General features: G+C 42.1%; 1 protein-coding gene across 7 annotated transcripts in view; it reads right to left on the reverse strand.

The window, feature by feature from the left end:
- Positions 1-1025: 1025 nt before the first annotated feature.
- The window catches only part of dtna (dystrobrevin, alpha), a 32407-nt gene continuing 9601 nt past the window's right edge, over positions 1026-23831 (reverse strand). For 2 of the 7 annotated variants that reach the window (XM_080778175.1, XM_080778174.1), the window contains exons 8-23: positions 23180-23346; positions 22445-22569; positions 20469-20552; positions 20068-20157; positions 18669-18764; positions 15322-15406; positions 13936-14039; positions 12579-12692; positions 9385-9481; positions 8681-8701; positions 6706-6865; positions 5617-5706; positions 5420-5519; positions 3168-3285; positions 2973-3013; positions 1026-2328 (exon numbers count right to left, since the gene is read on the reverse strand). In XM_080778175.1, coding sequence (XP_080634301.1) covers positions 2996-3013; positions 3168-3285; positions 5420-5519; positions 5617-5706; positions 6706-6865; positions 8681-8701; positions 9385-9481; positions 12579-12692; positions 13936-14039; positions 15322-15406; positions 18669-18764; positions 20068-20157; positions 20469-20552; positions 22445-22569; positions 23180-23346 — 1469 coding nt within the window. In that variant the 3' untranslated portion in view covers positions 1026-2328; positions 2973-2995. The remainder of the gene's footprint in view (positions 2329-2972; positions 3014-3167; positions 3286-5419; positions 5520-5616; positions 5707-6705; positions 6866-8680; positions 8702-9384; positions 9482-12578; positions 12693-13935; positions 14040-15321; positions 15407-18668; positions 18765-20067; positions 20158-20468; positions 20553-22444; positions 22570-23179; positions 23347-23831) is intronic. The other 5 variants (XM_080778177.1, XM_080778178.1, XM_080778176.1 and 2 more) reach the window with 5 other exon arrangements.

A 23831-nucleotide genomic window follows, 5' to 3' on the forward strand; every position in this document is an offset into this window, starting at 1 on the left:
AATGAAAATAACCTAGATAATTGATTTAGAATTAAAAATATAAAATATATAATAATAATAATAATAATATAAACATCCTATATTAAAATTGGGAGGGCGGGCGGAGCCCTGATGTCATGCTGATGCCACCATCAACAAAACATGGCCACGTGACGTCAGTACTGTATGACACCATGAACACTCCCCCTGCATACGGTTATGATCACCTCGAAGCTCACTATGAGAAATTAGGGGCTCAAAAAGATGCTTTCTTATTTAAACCTGTGAAAACTGACTAAAAGTACAGTGACAATAACAATCTCCCCAACAGATTCCTCAGAGACGCGGCTGTCTCAACCCATTTTGATAGTCTAGGTTGGCTCCGGGTAGAAAGCAGAGCTAAGCAATTGAAATTATGAAATTGGTATTGACATTTAAAATTGTAAATGCAGCGCTTTGCTTTCTCTATGCCCTCAGCACCCGTATACCCGCGTACCCGTACCTGACTAACTATACCTCAAAAAAGTGAGCGACACCCACAGCCACAATACTGAAGGAAGCAAGAGCGATCTGGTACCACCCACGTTCTACAACACTGCCATCCAAGTGTGGAATGCCCTGACTCCCTCCCTCAAAAAATGCAAATCACTAGCGTCCTTTAAAACAGGCCTGAAAATCCACATTTCAGCAGGCCAAAGGCAGAGGAAATGATTGCTCCTCCCATACTCAAGTGATTACACCTTTTTATAACCCCGTTCTTGTTTCCCCAACTGTATATAGGCCTATTTGTATTATTATTATTACTTTTTATGACGATTAGAAATGTATTAATTTGTCATGACAAGACCACAAGGACATTTTTCGGTGATACGCATAGTATACACACACAGGTATACTATGACTCAAATTGGTCGGTTTGAAAGCAGTGTTTGAAAGCAGTGAACAGTGCACTCATGACAGTTAATAAATGTGCAGTGCCAACCCAATGCAATTGAAGTGTGCCATATCTGGAATAGAGAAAAAAAAGAAGTCCATAGGTGACAAAATTGCCATTGTGTCAACAACACTTTATTATGCATCACCTTCATGCAAAATCACTGGTATGAACTGAACTATAGCTCAAAAAAATCATACTAGATATACAGTATTTCACACATTTATGATTTTAGATTGGCTTGCCACTTTTCCTAAAGTGGTAAAGTTTTACACACCCACACACTGAGAAACTACACCATGTGTGTATTTGATCTCGTGAGAGATGTACTGTATGTGAAAGCAACTGTTTGGTCAGAAAATAAAAATGAATAATACAACAAAAAATGTTGTCAAAAAGAGCTAACATTAATTCAGGAACTACTGATAGTAAAACGTAGTTGTTCAATGCCTCTGCCAATGTAAACCATTGCATGTGAACAATTTGGAACATTATTCCTACGGCTATTTATTTTGTCATAAGATTTCTCTGCTGAATTTCAAATCTATCTGTCAGTATCAATTCAATTGACACTACATTCGTAGGAGTTAGTATAGATAATATGAAACTATATTATATGATATATAGTTTCATATCATATGAAACGATATGAAAGCCCTCTTCCAAGAGGCCGATTTAGTATGGTTTAAACCTCTTATCAGTGAGGGAAACCTGTACGTCTGCTAAAAATGTACAATGTTATCGTGCATTGACACATTGAATGGACTGCAGTGCTTTGAGAGGTCATCCTATCAGCCAAGTGCACATGATTATGAGTAATGTACTAAATCAAAACAACTGTCTGGCATATCCTATTAGAGACACTGAGTCAAACAATACAAAACAAAAGCCAATCAACAGCAACAGAAATCCATGTACTAGTGGGCAAATCCGGTCATAATGACCAGAGTTAAAAATGTACAAGTTATTGAAAAATATTAGAATCTTCAACTCATTAGTGAGATCCACTTAGGATGTTTATCTTCTACCTCAACAAAACACACAAAGGCTTACGTTTGTATTTTCTTGTCTTTTTTTCTTTTTAGAAATGCGAGAACCCAGATTTGCCCACCTGTATGACTCGGTTACTGTTCCTTCACAACTGTTAAACTGCCCCCCCCCCCCCCTTCCCGAAAAGTCATATGATTTTTATGGCACCTGTGGTATAACAGACAGCTCAGTTGTTAATAATCTCTCCATATCAATTCACAGTATTATCTTAAATATGTGGCTGAATAAAAATATATCTTTACATAAATGTATTATATGGTTGTATTTAGCAGTGTCTTCAACTTTGATTCTTCATGTCTTCACACCTCTCTACGCTTGGCCTTCTTCCAGTGTCTTCAACTTTCGTTGCTTCTCATATTACCGACCTGTGAAAGTGAATTGTCTATTTTTATTGCTTTCCCAGAATAAAGTAAATACAGTATGATGGTGCAAAAATATCAGAGGTAATCGGATAAAAAACGAAATAAAGAAACAAAATATATACAAAATCATGTGCATAATGTATCTGTCGAATAAAGACAGGCATCTGTTAAAATAAATAAATCAGGCATTTGGGGGGGATTGCTGGCTTGTCTTCCAGTTTTAACATCAATGTACCAAAGTAATCCAAAGAAGATCCAAACATATATTATTATTATTTCAGGGCTGCAATGTATAAATTACCATGACAACGGAATCCAAAACCATTTACATCATATACGGTATCATGCTAATTTATTTTGTCTTTCACCGTACAGATTAGACTATGGAGTGTTAACCTGTTAATTAAAATGCTTGCAATTGCTTTGGTTTTTCAGCTGTTTCAACTTAACTTCTGTTTGCAACCCTGAGCCTATAATTCTGACATTTAGCAAATAGCATAACATACTTCTTAATACCATAATGGTACTTTGTTAGGTTTGCTGTTGATGAATCAAACGCACTAACATATTGTGAGCATTATTAATGTGGGGTGTGTGTAATGCATACGTTCACCAAAAGGCTTGCGAATGGTTAGATGATTACCTACCAGGAATCAAGATAACAACATGGTCACTGCTGCAATGACACCTAATCCACACAGCAGGGAAGTGAAAAGCACAGAGAAGTTAGTGATTATAACAGAAATTACTAATAAATAATAATATAATAATAATAATCATTTTGTTCCTAACTATTGTACTATGACTGAGCCTGTGAGACTTGTGTTCTCGAATCTCTTTACCATGCAGGCTTTCTCTGGCTCCGGTCTGTGCTTCATTAGCTCTTCCATGTTCAGCTCACCCTCCAGCTGTCGTTCCAGGTCAGTCTCGTAGCTGTCCTCATCTGCAACAGCACTGAACCTATTAAATATAGCAAATAAAGCATCATCAGCACAGTAGCACTCGCAAATAAGTAACTCTTTTCACCATACTTTGTTGTCCTCTATGCCTATGGAGAACAATAAATAATGAATTTGAATCTGATCAGAATTTTGGCAGTTATGGTTTTTAACCTGAACATCAAGCTGACATCGTATTTCATAAAAACTCAAATCACTGTCGATCCCTGTACTCTCAAAGTACACAAGTCCTCCCAATTATTGGTTAATTCAAATTTCCTTGGCTTGAAACTAATGTGTAAGTTTAAGTAACGCTGTTTATTAACCACACAAACCACACTGTACCTATTCTGGGAAGGTCTTACTTGGTCTTATACTTCTGTGAAAATAGCCAGTCTACAAGCTCACAACGTGTCACAATGCGTCACACAACACATTGCAACGTGCTGTGAGGTGTGAGCTAAGTAGAGTTACCATTTTTAATGAAGATATTTGGTGTAGCGTAGTGGGGAAAAAGGGAGGCGACGAAGTATAGACAGCTGGGGTGGGGGATCCCGGTCAATAAAGTATAGGATTAGGGTTTAAGTGTTTAATGATTTTCAGGAGCGTGTTTCTGTTGGTGAGGGTAAGCATGGTGAAATAGCAGGTGGCACAGTACAAGAGGATAGATTCAATAATGCTACTGTCTGTACAGAAGATAGACCTTTATTGATCCCACAGGGAGACTTCAGTTGCCAGAAGCAGCACAGCAGCATATTTGAACTCAGATACAGGAGAGAAGTAGATAACAGCTAAGGATAGCAACAAGATAACAAAACTGAAACTGAAACTGTACTATTCACCAGCACAACTGACAGGCAGCCCTGCAGTCTAAAGCCCCAAACCACACCGAAAGGGTCGAGACGGGACGAGGAGTCGACCCAAGTGACGTCGACCCAAGTGATTCAACTGGTTCCATTCAATGGCCCAAACCACACCAATGGGTCGGGGATGCATCTACTCTCAACCGTTCGGTTGCAAGGAGTTGCATGGCGACCCATTGGTGTGTTTTGGGCTTAACGTGGTGTGACAGACAGTCTGCCAGTGAGGTACTGTGGTACAGCAGTCCATTTCCCAGGCAACGCAGCCATAGTCCAGATGCATCACCGTGAGTTTCTCAGCTATAGCCTTTGTGGCTGGATAGTGTTGAAGGTGTTGGAGAAGTCCAAGAACGTGATTCTTCAGTGCTGCTGCCTTGTTTATTGCCATTTTCTGCATTATATTGATAGTATACAAATACAGTATAGACATGAAATGGGGGGAGAGAGAGAGAGAGAGAGAGAGAGAGAGAGAGAGAGAGAGACAGGGAGTGACACACGGTAAAGGTCATCTGGATCAGGATTCTGGACATTGGAGCCGTATGGTGATGATGGTATCACTTAACCCAAATGTTACGTAAAGTGAAGGTCTAGGACGGTAATCACTCACCCACAGTTTCAGGTGTCGCAGTAAGTCTCTCTCTCTCTCTCTCTCTCTCTCAAAGGTCTTCATGACATGTGATGTCAAAGCAACTGGTCGTTGAGGACCAAGGGATGTCCCTTCTTGGGTACTGGAGACAATGCAGGAGGATTTCCAGAGTTGACACACCCTCCCCAGACAGAAGTATAGTCTTTGCCAGACTCATAACATGGGATTCACTGACGCTTCCTCCCCGCAAAGCGTCAGTGAATCCACGGTATGAGAAGTATAGCAGGGGGTGAGGTTTGAGATTGCAAAGAGTCTTTGTTGTTGTTGTTCATGGAAGTCTGTGACGTTGTGATCAAAGCTCAGTCCATTGCCCAGGATGATGCTGAGATACTTTCCAGTTTCCACCATCTCTCCACTGGCTGGCCGTTGATGGAAGTGGGGAGATCAGGGGGTGGCGAGTCTGTTGCAGGTGTCAAAGATGTCATCTTGGTGACGTTGAAGAGTGCACCACTGGGTGAAGATGGTAAGCTGCTACCGAGTCCCTGTCTGTGAGGTAGGGTTGGGCGAATCATTCTAAGGGCCAACCCTGTAGGTCCCTATAGTAAGTAATTTCTAAACTCTCTGAACCAAAATGTTCTGAAATCTATGTTTTCTGGGAGAGTGGGTGATGCCATGATTACACAAAATATAGCATACTTTAAATGTATTACCGTGACGTAGTGGTAACCTCTGTGAGGAAGGCATCTGAAGTGGTCGAGGTTATCATGTCTGAATCCAAATCCACAAGGCTCTCCGTCTCACTCCCGCCCTCTAAGCCACACAAAGAGACTTAATTAATACAAAAGAAATAAACATTTGAAAAAAAAGAAAAGAGGAAAAAAAAGCAGTTCAGGTAGCAGAATTTCACCTGAATTTAGTTCCTTAACCAATGACGACATTGTGTTGGTGATGGAGTCCGCAGCAATGAGTAGGTCATTTCTCAAATTCCTCCTTGGGCCTGCGGATCAGAGAAGATACTTTTGCAGGGCACGCGCCACTTTCCAGTCACACCTCTGACAGTGTGAACAATGCATGCCAGCCAGTATATGCACAGTAAAGATCCTCAGTGGTAATGTATCCATATCCTGATACTGCGTTCACGCTAGCAGCAACAAAGCAACAAGCTACAAGTCCTTTTAAATGGAAGCCAGCGACATGAAGGCACAACGGGACGGCCGACACTCTGTGACGGGCGTGCCGGGACGTGCCAAAACAATTTGAGCTGGTTTCAACTTTTTTTTTCTCCAGCTATCTAATGACGCAGTGAAGCGTCAATCAATCATATGTTTTTGTTTCACCATTTCCACTCCCCTTCCCTTCTCTATTGCCACAATTCCTGCTCCATTTCGTAAAAGGAAGAAGAAAAAAACTAGTACATGCAGTACTTAGTTTAGACTAGTCATTTGGTTAGACCAGTCATTAGTCCTACAACTACAACCTATCCAAAACCCTCACCCTAACCCTAACCTCCCACAGGGCAGCACACCTATAACCTAACCTTAACTCATGTCTAACCAACTACTAGTCTAAACTAAGTATGCACCCCCAACATATATACTACGTTAGTTCCATTGAGCCACGTGAACTAGGGCATTAAGCAACTATGTCGACTAGTAAATCCACTAGTCGACCTTGTTGGTACTAGTTGACTAGTTACTAAGAATTTTTGTTTTTTCCCCCGATTCTGTAGGCCTCAAGATCAGGTAGATTATAGTTATAGTCACCAATGTGCACAGTTTTTAAATGTACAAATATTTATTTCAAAAAAAGTAGTTAAACTAGGTAGTTACTAGTCGACTAGTCGACTAGTAAACTAGGCAACTAGTCAACTACGACTAGAAGTGAATGCCCTAGCGTGAACAACACTTTTGAGATTTTCAAGTAGGCCCTGATCCAGAAAGGCTTGTGAACCACTGATGTACAGCACTGTGCATTTACTAGTTCTTAACTGTGTTACCCTGAGCAAAGGCCTCCTGCACGTCTCCTCCCACGCCCATGAGTGAGTCCTGAGGTGTGTGAGTAGGGGTTGTGCCGGCAGACTCTGAGTGTATAGGTGTGGGGATGGGCCGGCAGGCCGTGTGGCTGGGTGAGGAGCGTGGAGAACCAGGCCCCTGAGTCTGAAACACAAGGAAGTATTCAGAGACAATAATGTGTGGCATTTTCCCTCACTCCTTGTTGGAGTTTTGCGTGTATCTAGTCTGCGTCCGAGCATAGACATGGTAACGCCCCCGCCTGCCTCTGATTGGTCTACCGACACTGCCCGTCTTGCCCCAACCAGACTCCTCAGAGACTTTTATTTTTGTAGAAGAGGCAAACTAATATTGTTCATGCCGTTTGCTTTGATTGAATGATTGATTGAACAGTGAACACGTATTTGAGGAAAGTCTGGTAAGGCTGGCAGTGTTAGTACGCCAATCAGAGGCAGGCAGGGTGGTTTACCATGTGTATGCTCGGACGTAGAATAGATATACGCTGGAGGCGTCTGTGCAGAAACCAACTGGGATGAGGAAGACTGGTGGTGGAGGCAGCTGAGAAATGTCATTCATTAACAAAATGTGTGTTATTTTAAAGGTAATGTAATGTACCGGTAATGTTTCTTGTCTTGAAATATTTTGTTTTATTTATTGTACATGAATGTCACTCATGTGTTATTATGACATGTATTTGTTTTCCACAATGGAAATAAGTCCTTTTTGGTGACATATCCCCGACTGGTTATAAACACTATTAGTCTTTTAAACTTTTCAGCTAGAGTGACTTGGTCTCTTCCTTTTTTGCATCAATTCTGTTACCCAGTTGTACATATTTAGCCGTACACTTAAACCCCCAGCATTCCGCATTCTGGTCAAACCTTTGCAGACAATAGCAGCTTGTTGTGCCACCTTGTAAAGCTTGTCAATCGGCTACTTTCAGCGAAGACATTTTATGAAGCGCGAAAACAGAAAGTTCACTAGTATAGAACCCTGAGGTATTCCGCTCAACAACGTATAGGGTTTAAGTGGTTCATCTGCCATTGGTTTCACAGCAACTCATCACTTCAAATTGTTAGGGATCGACCTTCCTCCATGCGTGCCGAGTCACAGTGTGCAGTGAGTCAAGTCCAAGGTGCGCTTTGTGATTTTTTTGTGACAAACACACATTGTTATTGCAATACAAACAAAGAAGGGTTATGAATTATGTTTACATTGACTAATTAAGTACTTCGGATCGGCTTTTTTTTTTTTTTTGCTTGGTCACAGAACATTAGAAAACCACTGCTATACCCTATTGTGCTGAATATATAAGCCTATGTTTTTAACTTTTTTTTTATCCAATGGAAATATCTTAAAAAACAGGGTCGGATTATAATCGGGGACTACCGGTAGACTATTTGACATTCAATGTTTGACTCTTGCAAAATGGGGGTAGTCTTATAATCATAGTCGTCTTGTATTTAGCACAATACAGTACATTATACACAGAGTGTCCACCGGGCATTCAGTGTTGCTCAAAGTTGGTTAACCACGAATGCTGCAGTGATAATTTATCACATTCTCATACAGTGGCCTTATTTAGTCACAAAGACAGATTTGATCTTCAAACATAAAACAGCAAATTACCTGAATTATTGTAATTTTTGTTCAGTCTAAAACCTTAGAAAAATGTACAGACTGCTAAGAAGCTTGCCAATTTTAAAATAATACAATGAGTCTATTATCCTATATTATCTTTTAGTAAGCAATAATCCTCATGAACATGCCAAAATCTATTTTTGTCAGGTCATTAGGCTATGTTATGTACAGTAAATATTACTCAAATATGTTACATGGTACTGTCCTAGTTCTCAGAGAACTGCCACAACATTAAAAACCAACGCAAACACAATGCTCTTATGTACACATGCAATGGGTTTGTGTTTTATTTTTGTTTGTCTATGGGCCTGCCGGACTTACAGCTTGTTTCCGTTCCTCCTCCTGTTAAAAAAAGGGCCATTTCAATTCATATCAAAGATTATTTTATCACTCATGAAATGACAATGTGGGCATTCATTTCTAACAATCCATTTGATATTTACTCCAGACTATGACGAGCATGGCTTCCTCATGCATATTGAATGGCTTGGTATTGATCCTTTTAGGCTAATTAGATCAAGGGATTTTCTATGTGCTTTTTTCTCTTTTTTTCTTCACTGAATGGGTTCCAGGATTGATGAGATTGACGGTCTCACCACTTAAACCGGTACAGTAAGTAGTCTTAGGCCTTGGAGAGTCCCCGTGTTATTGATTGCTAAAGATAGTCTCACTCTGGAGATTAAACCCTCTTACACATGTCTGTACATGTTGAAATGGAGCACAACCAAAAGTCTGCTCCTGTGTGGAGTCTAGAATGACATGTATTGCATGCTTTAAATCAAAAAGCTGATCAATAGCTGTTGTGTAATAATGACAGAAATCGAGAAATGATGTGTGTGAGAAAATAAATAGAAGACTTTTAACAACAGGCCACCTCCTCTGTCCATGTATGTGGCAGATTGTTGAAGAAGTGTGCCCTCTAATGGACATGTTTGGTATAGTTCACTTCTGCTATCTGTAATGCTTTATCATTGAGAGCGATCTGTTTACAGTAGTGGAGAATGGAGATGCACTGTATATGGTACCTTGAGTAGCATCATAAGTTGCTCCAGCTGTACCATGAGTTCTCTGCGACTCTCTTGCAGAGCAGACATTCTTTGCTCGAGCTCATCTTTGCGTTGCCTGACAGAGGGCAAAAGACAAGTGGCATAATTAAATGACACAGTGCATATATAAATGCCCAAAGGAAAATAAGTATAAAATATGCTGTGCGTCCTCTGGCACAACCTGTACTGTTGTTCATTTGATTTAACACACAGCCAGTGGACGTCTTCTCCAAATGATACCTACAGTAACATCAATATACTATATTATCTTGCCGGCTCATGCAGCTACGCCCAAATATATGGAGTGTGTCGTGTAACTTCAATGTGTTGTCAATGGCCTCAGGCGCAAACAAATCAGTCGTCTCCATATATGGAGCTCTAGAACAATCACTACATCTTCGTGGCCTTAACCCATTCTGAACGGGAACCCATTTTGGTGTTAGCACTATGTTATGCTTTAGGTATTGAAAAATAGCAGATCTACAAGCTCATAGCGCGCCACCGAGTGGCGCACTACGAGCTTGTAGGTCTGCTATTTTTGAAAAAATCGAAGAACGACTGACATTTTTTAGAATCTGATCTCAGGTCAGAATGGGTTAATCAGACCAGTGTGTGTCCAGTGGAAACCTCGTATGAATCTGATCTCAGGTCAGAATGGGTTAATTAATGGCACTGGCCAGCTGCAAGAAAAAAAAATCCAAATTTGTAAATGGTCTGTCTGTCCACAGACCTAGTGGACTGGTTTGCAGACAATATAGCCTCTGTATCAACGTGGGGAAAACGAAGGAGATGATTGTGGACTTTAGAAGAAGAGACCATGCCCCTCCACCTCCCCTCCCCCTGTTCATAAACGGAGCTATGGTGGAAAGGGTCCCTAGCTTTTTTGAGTACCTCGGGGTGCACATTGCACCCCGAGGACTTGAAGTGGACCAGAAACACCTCAAACATCTTAAAAAAAAAACCTCACCAGCCTCCATTTCCTCAGGAGGCCTGAGACAAGCTGGCCTCAATACCTCAGTCCTGGAGGTGTTCTACAGTGTCAGTGTTGTTTTTGGCAGCAACATTTTGATTTTAGTTTAGCAGATCAGCTATTTTCAGCATGCAACCAAGTGTAAAATTACTTATACTGGATCTCTTGTCCACTAGTCCCTTACTAACATTTTAGTTACGGACCTAGGCCACTGGGGTCAGTTTTTATTTATTTCTTGATGAAATTGTCGATATATTTAGTCATCGTAGCTTAGTTTTCATTTAGTTTCTATTTCGTTTTCGTCAGTAAGTGAAAAAAGGTATAGTCGACGAACATCTTTCGTCATAGCATTAGTCGACGAAAACAACACTGCTACAGCTGTGTGGTGGAGAGAGTACTCTCACATTCTCCATCACCACCTGGTGATGATGGGAACTGCTCTGCTGTGGACAAGGAAGGCGCTGCAGAGGGTGGTGAAAAAAGCCCAGAAAGAAGACCACCCACAGTAGTCTCCCTTCCATCGAAGGGACATTTACACCAGCAGGTGCAGGAGCACATGATGCGGCCCGTATTATGGAGGACCCCACTCACCCAGACCATGAACTGTTTGACCAGCTCCCCTCGGGTAGGAGGCTGCATGCGCTCCCATCAAAGCCAGGACTGAAAGGCTCAAGCGCAGCTTCTACCCGGGGACTCGGTCAGACTACTGAACTCTTGAGTCTAATAAAAATGCACTTTAGCTGTTTTTTGTGAAATGACAAATAAAGTGAACCTTGAACCCTAAACCTTGAACCATGTATCATGTATGTTTAGGGGGGGGTGGGGGGGTGGAGGCACTTTCTTCCCTGATTGGCCACCATTTAGTCAATTGGTCGTATGTTAGTGGGTACTTTGACAAGTAGAACCAGTTATTAAACAGTACAGGTGGGAAAATGTATTTTTACACCGTTCTCAAATTGCATGGTGGGGCCAGTGGCCCAGTCTAATTATATCAAAATTTAAGGAGACATTAACCTTTTCACTAGAGATTCTCACTAGAGATTATCAGTGACATTATATGTGTTACTCAGAAATAAAAAAATCTTTTTTCAGAGTAGGCCAATATAAAAATGAATGCTGATGATTAGCCCCTAATTACTGTGACATTACCGCTGCCTCACTGGTTCACAATGTGGGGTCAGGGGACCCCCAGGGGTTCTTGGATGGGGGGGGGGTCCAGTGGGGGTCCCCAACTAAATGATTGATAATAGTTAGGAGTCAAATGGACCCTTAAAGGTCTGTAACTCCAAGAGGAGGATAAATGGAACTCGTAAAGAAAGAAGAAACAGGTGTGCTTCCTAAACCAACTAAATGGAAAAAGCGGCACTCAGATGACTGGCTCAGATGCCATTTCTCATGTTTATTTGCGAGTGCGTCTCATTTGCTTCCTCTCAGAGTTAACCCATTTAGACTTGAGAACGATTCTACAAATGGCAGTTTTCTGAAAAACCCATGTTTCTATGTCATTGGCCACATTTTCACGATTTATTTTCAGCAGATCTACAAGCTTGTATCACGGTACGAGCTTGTAGATCTGCTATTTCTCAATAGCTAAAGTGTAACATAATGCCTAAAACACCAAAAGGGTGGGCTTCGTTGGAATTAAAAAAGATTGAGGTTCACTGTTTTACTGTTTTAAGTACATTTACTTAAGTACTGTACTTAAGCATAATTTTGAGGTATTTGTACTTTACTTGAGTATTTCCATTTTCCAGTACTTTTAATCCTACTCCACTACATCTCGGAGGCAAATATTGTACTTTTACTCCACTACAAATGGGGGTCTAATGAGTGTCAATGTGGGGGTCCTTCACATGAAAACGTTTGGGAACCAGTGCTTTAACCCATTCTGACCTGAGATCAGATTCATACGAGGTTTCCACTGGACACACACTGGTCTGATTAACCCATTCTGACCTGAGATCAGATTCTAAAAATGTCAGTCGTTCTTCGATTTTTCAAAAAATAGCAGACCTACAAGCTCGTAGCGCGCCACTCGTGGCGCGCTATGAGCTTGCAGATCTGCTATTTTTCAATAGCTAAAGCATAACATGATGCCAACACCAAAACGGGTTCCCGTTCAGAATGGGTTGAATAATAAATGTGAGTACCTTTTCCACCATTGCTCTGAAACATCACATCCTATCCGTATATATTTGTATACCTGAGAAGCCGGAGTTCGGCCAACAGGGTGGGGTTCTGCTGGCCCCTGTCCGGTGGAGGCTGGGAGGCCTGCTCATGCTGCTGCCGTAGGCGCTGGATCTCCTGCAAGATCTCTCTGTCGCACACACACGCGCACGCACGCACACGCACACGCACACACACACACACACACACACACACACACACACACACACACACACTGTGAAAGGCTGTTTCGTGTACTATAGTCTCCAGTCTCCACCAATGGTAAAAAAAGGGTTAATCATTTAAAATATTAACTTGTGTCCCTTTTCTATACACAATACTGTAGCCGTTTAATGGTTTACTCCAGTCCGCATAATATACTGTTTAGGGAATGTACTGTATTATTATAGTATTCACATAAATTGCATGCTGCGTTCATGAAGCTTTTTTCAAAACCAATCCTGGCCAATCCTATAGCCTATGGCTAATAAGCCAGACCGAATCAGCCAGTGGCTAGCCAGGCTATAGGCCAATCCTGCAAACTTTGAAAGCCAAGGTTAACCAATTAAGAGGATGGAATATGAAATATTGGACGGATCCGTCTTGAGCACATAACTATAGAGATACTGTGTGACGATTTGCAGGATTTTTGGACAGAATCTGGAGTAATATCAAAAAAATTGTTTTTTACAAAAGTCTGCCTCCGGGTGGTGCTAGAAAAGGCAGATGTGAAAAATGCAGGTCTAAGGTTTGTCCTTGGTCTCTAGGGAGTGTGCATGCAACACACTGACACAGATCCCTGCAGTTCTAGGTAAAAAAAAGGTGAAAATCTGCCTCATGGTGGCGCTATAACAGGCCGTTCTGGAAAATGTGGCAGAGGTTCATCGTTGGCATCCAGGGAGTGTGTGTGCAAAGTTTGGCATCAACCGGGTTAACGGTGCCGGAGATTAGCTGGTAACAGACGGACGGACGGACGGACGGAGACACGGACGGAGTGCAAAAACATACTCTCGGTCTGAAATCTTTCATGTATGTGGTAACTATGGTAACCAGTGAGTCTAGTTTAGACAGTACTTAGTTTAGACTAGTCATTTGGTTAGACCAGTCATTAGTCCTACAACTACAACCTATCTCAAACCCTCACCCTAACCCTAACCTCACACGGGGCAGCACACCTAAACCTAACCTTGTGACTAACCAATGACTAGTCTAAGTATACACCCCGTGAGTCTTCCAATGCGAATCATTTTGTCCGAGTGGGTGTCGCCCCTTTCTGAAAAGGCAAACAGGGAGACTTTTTGAAAAGAACTTGAATGTAAAGAGGTTGGGGCGGTGGGGGCGGGGGTGGACGAACAAGAGGCACTCGGTATCACAAAGGCAGGCAAGACACTGACCTGTTTTTGTTCTCCAGCTCAGCGATGAGCTGCCTCTGCTGTTTGTTGGCATCCAGAGAGCAGCACACGTCCGTGGGGACTCTCTGCTGCTGCTGAGACTGTTGCTGGAGCCGAGTGGGAGAGACATGATGGTGTCAATTAACTGCAGGGACTTCCTGGCTGAGAGGTCACCCTGCTGTGCTATATACCTCATGCCATATCTCATATCGGACAGAAACCTCTTATCTCCAGATTTCAACGTTGTACGTTTTTTTTCCGTGAATCATTTTTTGTCAGTTTAAAAGTGTCACAACTCACAACAAAGTAGCAAAAACAGCCAATCTACTGCACAAGCTCACAAAATGTCACTTTGCGACACGTTGTAGATCTGCTCTTTTGGAATATTTTGTAAAGGTAAAGTGTATATTAATATTTAACCAATTAAAAGTATTACGAGCTTGTTATAATGTAAATAATAACTACATTGGATCCATTTGGAAGACAGGTTATGTTTTCCATCTCCAGAAAAGTAACCGTTTTGGACATACGAGGACATTCCGCCCCAATAGCAACTCATATTCATATCTATGTATATTTCCTACAAGCTCTGTAAACACTAAACAGCCTCAAGTTTGGCCTGATTGGACATTTTCAAACAACAGCAACAATCACAATAATTGTCCGTATTCACACAGTGGCCATTGTGCTCTTTCGTCATATATTCAGGTATAACATGAGCTAAATAGGAAACTGCCTTCCCTCGGCGGCTTGGACTCCTCATACATAGAAGGAAGCATGAGGTCAGTCCGTTGCTCTCCCCAGGTTGGCAGAGGAAGTGTATAGCGCCCAGGAGTACATTAGAGAATTGACACTGGGTGAAAAAATGGGTTGCAAAAAAAGAGCTAAATACTAGTTGCCATGTGAAATATTATGGTCCTTCTCTGATCTCTGAAAATAGAAAATACTGATATTTTCTGCATTTGTGCTATACAGTACATGCACAGTGGTATACCTAAGGACAATTTAGAGGTATTTGTACATTACTTTTACATTTCCAATTTCCAATACTTTCACTTCTATTTCACATACATTAACCACTTCAGCCCTATTTCGGCCCTTTGAAAATAGAAGATCTACAAGCTCATAATGCGTCGCATCGCGGCATTGTGAGCTTGTAGCTATTTTGTATACATTTGAAAACTTGAAATCGGACATTCTGCATAGTGAACTAAAAGTACTTCCTACTTTTGGTACTTTAAGTACATTTCGACGCCAATACATTTGTCCTTTTACTCAAGTACACTTTGAATTCCGGATCCTTTTTTTCCTCTCCCACCACTGTGCAAGCACGCACTACACTACAACGTACAGTGCCAAAGTTACAGAGCAAGTCTCCGCAGGTCTCACCGCGGCATCGGCAGCCAGCCTGGCAGCGTAGCGGGCGATCAGACAGTGCTCTTCGTCTTGTTGGTTTATGCTGCTCTCCAGCAAACTGATCAAAGAGAGGAAACAACAGAGAGAGAGAGAGAGGGCCATGTCACAACAATGTCACACAGCCTTCACTCGCCACAGAGAACGATATAACCAACAACTATATATACACCACACCGCACGCACCATCCCACACAGCCACCCACACACACACACACACACACACACACACACACACACACACACACACACACACACACACACACAGACAGTCATACAGAGAGCTGCTATCTTTTAGATCCTGTTTGTCGAGTTATAGTTTGTCTTTCCCCTCCATACCCGAGGCGGGGTTGGCGAAAGGGCCTTTCTGTGTGGAGTGGAGTTTGCATGTTCTCCCCGTGTCCCCTGGGGTAGGTATACCCTCACAAAAAACATGCAGTAATCCTGGTCTCTAAACTGCCTCCCCCTGGCCACCCGAGGCGCCTGATGGAGGGGAAAGGAACTGGTTGGAATAACGTGTTCTTTCCACGCACTACGTCCAACCAGAAAAACTCCCCCCTGTCAAGGTGTAAAGGAGCAACTTGGACACTCAGGCATGAAGGAAGCATGAGTTCAAGTCCGTTGCTCTCCCCAGGTTGGCGGAGGGTGTGTAGAGCCCAGGATCACAATAGATAACGCAGGGGTGAAAAATGGGTTACAAAATCGTGGGATAAAAAAATAATTTAATTCTCCTCTCGACAGTGAAGTCAGTTGTATAAGCATGCTTGTCTATTTATGTCACAGTGGTTCTCAAAGTGGGGGGTCTACTATAGGGGGTCCCCCTTATCCCACCCCAGGAAAATGTGTTAAAATAGGATCAAAATCAGTGAAACCATTTTAACCCTATAGACTGGCTATATGAAAATAGCCGATCAACAAGCGCACAACACGTCGCAATCTTTTAGATCAGCTAATCCAGAGAGAAGAATGTGACAATTTGGGGATATTTTGTGAAACAGTTTAACGACAAAACTCTTGGGGATCCGCGGGACCGAATGGATATTAATATTTGGTGTCCTTGATATGAAAATGTTTGAGAACCACTGATTGATGACACCGTATATGAGCCACGACAGGGTCAGCTAATGTAGAAAAGTAAAGATGAAATGATCATCTCTTCCCTTTCTAAGACTAACATGGAAGCCGGGAAGGACTACAGGAAGCGGTTGATCAAATTGCCCATGTCTACAAACATGCACGTACTGTACAAAAACATAGGGATGATAATTTACATAGGGCTGCTGATGTCATAATATAGACTGTGATAAAAAAATCATCTATTTTCTGATACGGCAGGTTTCATTTTAACTAGTGTGCTGTGCAGCACACTAGTTAGAAAATACCTTTACCTTTCAGGTTTTTAAACACAGCCTTTCCATTTGACAGAATGTTTGAAAGTCTTGTTTGTCGTTGACAGCCTTTGAATACAAATATTATAATGGTATTTGGTGCAATAGCACAGAGATAAGTATCACAGTCTGCCCATCACCCTCCTATCCTAACCTGCCCACACATGTAGACACACAGAAAGATTACAAGTTATAAATGTTTCATTATGACTGGACTAGACAAGTCAACATGCTTGAAGCCTTGAACCTCTAAAGTGGGTTCCCTCATGTGCCTGGCCCCACAATTTAATAAAGAACCAGCTTAGAGGAGAATTCCATGCTAGAAGGCTTTCTTACCTTTCTTTGTAGTTGTTGCGTCCCCACCCAAGAGGTCCAGGTGTTATTTTGTGCAAAAGCGCATTATTGGCTATTTCCCCTACCATAAGCCCTCAATGAATTGAATTGAATTGCATTGAATTGAATGGGGCATTGGGGTGTTGTGCTAATTCGCTAATTCCCATCGCTCAAATTTTTTATATATCCTCTTATAATGTAAATAGTATCCCAAGCGGCACACTTTACTACTTATTTCGATGGAAATAAGCGAATTAGCACAAAAACCCAACCCCCATTGAGGGCTTATGGTAGGGGAAATAGCCAATAATGCACTTTTGCACAAAATAACACCTGCATCTTTGGTGGGGACGTAACAACTACAAATAAAGGTAAGAAAGCCTTGTAGCATGGAATTCTCCTTTAAATGTTAAAGGTTGACATCAATAATGTTGACATATTATGAAAAAGACCCCAAAAATACCAAACAGAGTGATAATAATAAGCAGACAAACAAGCAAATAAAAATATAAAAGGAGCCTTGGTTACATTTCAATGTAGTAGCTAGGCATATTAACCAAACAGAGATGTAAAGACAGCCATTCTAAAAAATGCCATAAGCATGAGGGAGTGCAGTCCTTATGTGGCAATGGCCTCTCTGACCTTATTTGTCCTGCCAGATATGTCATTCAGTACACTAGAAAGACTGTTATGACCTTCAAATCGTGAGGAATAGAATGTGTCAAAAGTCAAATTGGCGGGGGTCCGGGGGAAAACTGTGAAAAAATGAAAAATGAAAGAAAGGGAGAAACATTTTATCTTGGCTAGACCCAAATATTGTTTTACTTTGGTATCTATAGTCCAATGAAAGCATACTGTCAACTTCTGTCACAAGAAGAGACACGTTCAATACCCCTTTTAGACCATAGTAACACAGCTAACAACCACAGGCACATAACCAATATTCAGATGATTGGGGCGTGAGACATCAGCTTAACTATGAATAGTCTATACGGGATGCTTGGCAATGTGCAGCATTAGCACTTGAAGCATTAGGTTAGGGGGTCAAAATGCTAGTGTAACCACCTGGATTCGAACCCCGGTCTCCAGCATGGGAAACCAATGATCTACGACTTAACCACTTTCAACCTGGTATCCCCTTTTTGGGCGTTATATTCATTATAGAATAAAAAAACCTTTCCAAATGTCTCAGAAAATAACGGGGGGAAATTGCCAATCTACTGTACAAGCTCACAATGCACAGGGCTCAAGGGAATTCCCCTAGTTAAAAGGGATATATTAGGCTTCTGTGGTTTAGGCAGATCGAGCTCCTCTGCTAATTCCACCCGACTTTGACCTCCACCCCCACCAGGAAGTCTGATCCCGGATGAGCCCCCCCCCCCCCCCCCCCCGATATATACCGGTAGCTACCTGGATTCGAACACAGGTGTCCTGCAAAGCAAATCACGCATCTACCACTCAGGCAAAGGGGGAAATCCTCCTTGACCAAGAGGGAGACATTACTGTGGTCAGACAGACAGGGGCTACTCTGCTTCACTAGATGGCAGACCATCAGAGCAAGTAGGTTCAGCTGGTGCTGACCAGCACGGAGCGCCAACTAACCATGTGTTGGGCTTGTTTTGGAGTAGATTCACATAGAAGCCAATGAGAACATGTTCATCAGCAAGTCTATCGGCAACATCGATGTTGTAGTTAAACCTGGGAATGGTGTAGGGTTCCACGCACGCACACACACATACACGCACACGCACACACGCACACGCACACACACACACACACACACACACACACACACACACACACACACACACACACCCGCGTGCACACACATGTACGCAAACGCACACAAACACCCCATACAGTAACAGGTGATAATAACAGTGTGAGAGAGACAACATAGGGAACAGAGCAAGAGAGCCGACAGTAAGATAAATAAAGGCAGAAAGAAAACAGATTGGTTTGAAGAGCAAGAATGACAAAGAGTCATTCATGGGAAGAACTACAAGGCCACATTATGTTTGGAATAGAACAGGAACCACAAGAAAGATAGCTATAGGGATATGATAATGCCTAAACATAATGCCTACAGGAGCACAATTCCTCATTTCAATCTGAGAGTGGTTACACTCAATTAACACTCGGGATTTGGCTGTGTATAAACAAGTGCAAGAAGCACAGTAAAAACGTTTTATATCAGCTGCTTTCATTTAAAAAAAATGTTTTTAAACGTTTACATTAGCATTACACAATATACAGAAAAGGATACATAAGGCATGCACAATTATGCCTTCATGTATCCCCAAAGCCATGCACACATCCACACATCATTCCATGTAAAGCTCCTATACACGATTGCTGTGACACAGCCTTTTACAACCATGAACCGCTGAAACCACTGAAATACACTGACAAGAAAAACTCATAAAACGTCTATCTGTCATCATCACATATACTGGATTGTCCCCCCTTCTTATTCAAGTGATATGTTATGAAAGGGGACAGTGTTTCCTGTAGAAAAAAAATGTTTCCTTACATTAACATCATCTGCAGGTGTAAACTTCTCTAAAATGGAAAATAGTTACACAGCGCATGTGGATCTTTTTACTTCACATGATATGACACTTACATCTACAGTATGTAACCTACAGTAACTAGGTAATGTGATAGATACGTATATGTTAAATTGCTAGTCAAAGAAGTGAAAGATAAAGCACATTATAACACCACTTTACCCTATGTGTCAATGAAAGAGGACTGTAACAGATACCGCAAACTAATGGCCGATGATCTTTATTATGCATGCTTCATCTAGCATCTTTGAAAGAGCCCCTTGAGCGCTACAGCGTAAACCCCGTCTGTAACAAGTCAGGAAAGTTAATAGTTCCACTGGAGCTAATACGCTATTCAGTGTATGCACCGTGATGACTATCTATCTATATTAGCTTGCACATGCAGTGGAGCTACAAAGGCACATTCTCAAAGGCACACCTGTGTCACTTACCCCCTCCCTTTCAGCAGATCAGGAGCGTCCCTAGTCAAGGGAGTCAAGGGCTTTCTTTGCTCAACTCCATTATTCTTGCGCAATGACAAGCTATTCACGCCAGGCAATGGAGTTGGACCACAAATACCCCAGACAAAGCACAGCCACGCACACGCGCACGCACACGCACGCACGCACGCACGCACACACACACACACACACACACACACACACACACACACACACACACACACACACACACACACACACACACACACTTTTAAAAAAAGTGTACAGCCGCAAACACTTGAATGAACATAGCTTTGTGAAAGGACATGAGCGTTGAGGGGATATGACAAAATGGTAAGGAGGATGCTGTAGATTCTCTGTAAGAGAGCATCCTTCAATGCTGTTTTACTCACTTTTTGGTGGAGTAAGGGTTCCCTGATATAGGCATCGAGTGGGTGAGTGCGTATTCATTGGTGAAATTCATTGGTCTGGGCGGCCTATACAAAGAGACAAACATCTTATGAAGCAAGGTAGACAAAAGTGTTTTATAATTGAGACCAAGAAACCTGTCTCTTTCTCTTATCTTGTTTTCATAGTGGGCACTAAAGGCACATTGAGACAGTACACACACAATAGTGGTAGTTTCTGATTGTGAAACTATATTGTGAAGAAAACAGTGTCACAGTGGGAATTCTCATTCTCCAAAAACGAATAATTCTGAATTAACGTTTTGGTACGGTAGGTAGGTGACCTGAAAGTATCTAAATGTGGCGTTATGTACACACTAGCAAAGTGCAGTAAGGTTACTGTATTAGAACTGAAAGAAGGTAAGTTACAGAACTTGATTAGAATTGCAATTAAGAGGATTCGGGGTGACTCAGTCATGTGATCCAAGCGCAGGTGATCCAAAAAAATAATCAAATAAAACTTACCAAGTGTCTCTATTTTGCAGCAAGAAAAGAATAAAAGCATTTGTTACAATCACTTTTGACCTACAAAAGGCTACGTTCCAATACAATACAAATACAAATATAGTCAATAAACTAGAGGATAGACCTGAGCTCGATTCTACAAAATGTCTTCTAAATCTTGACAGTTTCTCTGTCAGTAGTTCTCAAACTGTTTCATGTCAAGGACCGCTAGAATTATATGTATTTGGGCTCCGACTCATGGTTGAGAAATTACAGAGTTACCGTGTGGGGGTCCCTGTACTGTACTGTACTGTACTGTACTGTACTGTACTGTACTGTACTGTACTGTACTGTACTGTAACACCCCAAATCATCATATATACAGTTAATATGTATGTGTGTGAGTTAGGCTGCGCAACAGTGACACTTGGTTGTGAAAACCAACCAAAAGCTATTTTCGTGCTCGGACAGACCCTGCCAGCCAGGGACTAGACTGGAACTCACCTATGCTTTTTATGGCATAGGCAGCTCCTGCAGGCACAGCTGCTGGACATGAGACTAATTAATTAGAGTGACAGAGAGAGAGAGGAGTGTGTGTGTGTGTGTGTGTGTGTGTGTGTGTGTGTGTGTGTGTGTGTGTGTGTGTGTGTGTGTGTGTGTGTGTGTGTGTGTGTGTGTGTGTGTGTACGTGTGTGCGTCAATTTAACAAAGGTGCAGACAGAGAGTGAGCAACGTTTGCGCTACTGTATGCCGAATTGAAGTGGACTCGGCCCCAGACTTTTGTTTTTCTCCCTGGAAATAAAAAACGTCTGAGTTTCCGAGGCTAGCCTGCAGGGACAGACCCAGGGACCCAGGGACACACTATAGGAGTGGTTGCACCACTCAAAAACAAAGCAAACAAAACAAACCACATGAATTACATTTAGAAAGTGCTAAGGTGTCAATTAGCGACTGTGGCTATTACTGTACATGAGTCAACAGCTCTGTAAATTTTATTTGAGGGTGAATCTCCTCAATCCATTATGAAATAAACAAACAAGGCCAATTGTGTGTGTGTGTGTGTGTGTGTGTGTGTGTGTGTGTGTGTGTGTGTGTGTGTGTGTGTGGGGGGGGGGGGGTCTTCAGCTCAATTATTCCTGCAGGATCTTTATGTGATCATTCAAAGCAATGCCAAAAGAAAGGAAAGATTCACATTTATGGTATAGATTATGGTTAATTCCCTGAGGCTACAATTAAGCGTCATTGATCATGTGCTCCCAGAGATTGATTGGAATCAGTTCAGACTCGGAGGCATCAACAAGACAATTATGAAATGTGGGGGCTGAGGTGGAATAAACACACGAGGTTTCAACATCAGAATACGGCCCGCAGGCTCTACACAGTGATGGCATGGTGATGAGAAATTAACGTATAGGGCTCCAGCCTTGGGATTGTCTTGTTTGTGGCATGACAACAGAAACAAAGCAGGTGTAACTCACACAATGTGGGCTAGGTTGAGAGGTTTCTCCGTGGTTTCTGGAAACATGGCGTGTAGAGGCTCCCTGGTGGACGCACAGCTCAGTGACTTACTGAGTGCATGGGATAACTTCTTTGCAGGGGATTTCTGGGGAAAATTGAATAATAAAGGCTGTAACCATTTTATCATCTTAACAACGTTAAAACCTGGCAGGCATCCCAATTTTGGACATGCATGAAAATATAAAAAATCAATATACAAATACCAACGCACGCACACACGCACGCACGCACATAGACCATTATAGGCCTATAAATAAAATTAACTCAGACCACGCATCATAATCAACATTCAAAATTTATGAAACAAAATTGGAAAAAAAGGAAAAAAAAATATATACAAATACACACACACACAAACACACATCGAATATATATATACAGTATATATATATATATATATATATATATATAGGCTTATAAATAAAATAAACTCAGACCACGCATCATAAATCAGCATTTAAAAAAAAGAAGCTGACAGAATAAAAGACAGCCGAAAAGATGCTGTCACATTCAACCAGAACATGTGATGATATGCAACCATATACTATATCACAGATATTAATTAAACATCCGTTGCATGCTGTGACCAATGGCTGCAGCAACTGGTCCAGTGCAGCCACCCCCCCCCCCCCAACCCCCCCACAGGCTGCCTCCCCTCCCCTCCCCTCCCCTCTCGCCTCCTTCCCTCCTCTTACCCATGACGTGTACTCCTTCATTTGATGCTGGTTACTATGGGAACCATTGGCATGCCCCCTCCAGAAGCAGTCCTGACAGAGCTGGTAATTATGACATTGCTGGCAGCGGTAGCGGAAACCCATCATACTCTCAGTATGGCAGTAGGAGCACTCGACAGGGTGAAACACTACAGGGGGGAGGGGGGGGTCACACGTTGGCAAACAGACACAAAATACACAGCGTACACCAGACGACTCCACGCTAGGCTCACGCGCGCTTGTGCAGGCACGCGCGCACATGCACACACACACGCACACACACGCACACACACACACACACACACACACACACACACACACACACACACACACACACACACACACACACACACACACACACAAATGCCACACATGCACACACAATGCACACACATTTAGCTATAGGATATTTCAGGATTCAACTCGCCTTTGTAAAAGCTTAGCAGTGCTGCAGTGATATTTTGCCATCACTCTCTGTTGACGGCGCACTTCTTTGATTTACAGAACAGGGCATTATAAGGCAATAAAGCAGCGAGCTCTGGACTCGTCAGTGTGTGACAGTCTAATTCTGTTCACATGGAGGTGACTAGTGAGGAGGGGTGTATGGACGGTAACATAATTGTGTAAGTGTGTG

Source organism: Protomyctophum bolini (assembly GCF_963924005.1).
Source record: "Protomyctophum bolini genome assembly, chromosome: 12".
NCBI lineage: Eukaryota > Metazoa > Chordata > Actinopteri > Myctophiformes > Myctophidae > Protomyctophum > Protomyctophum bolini.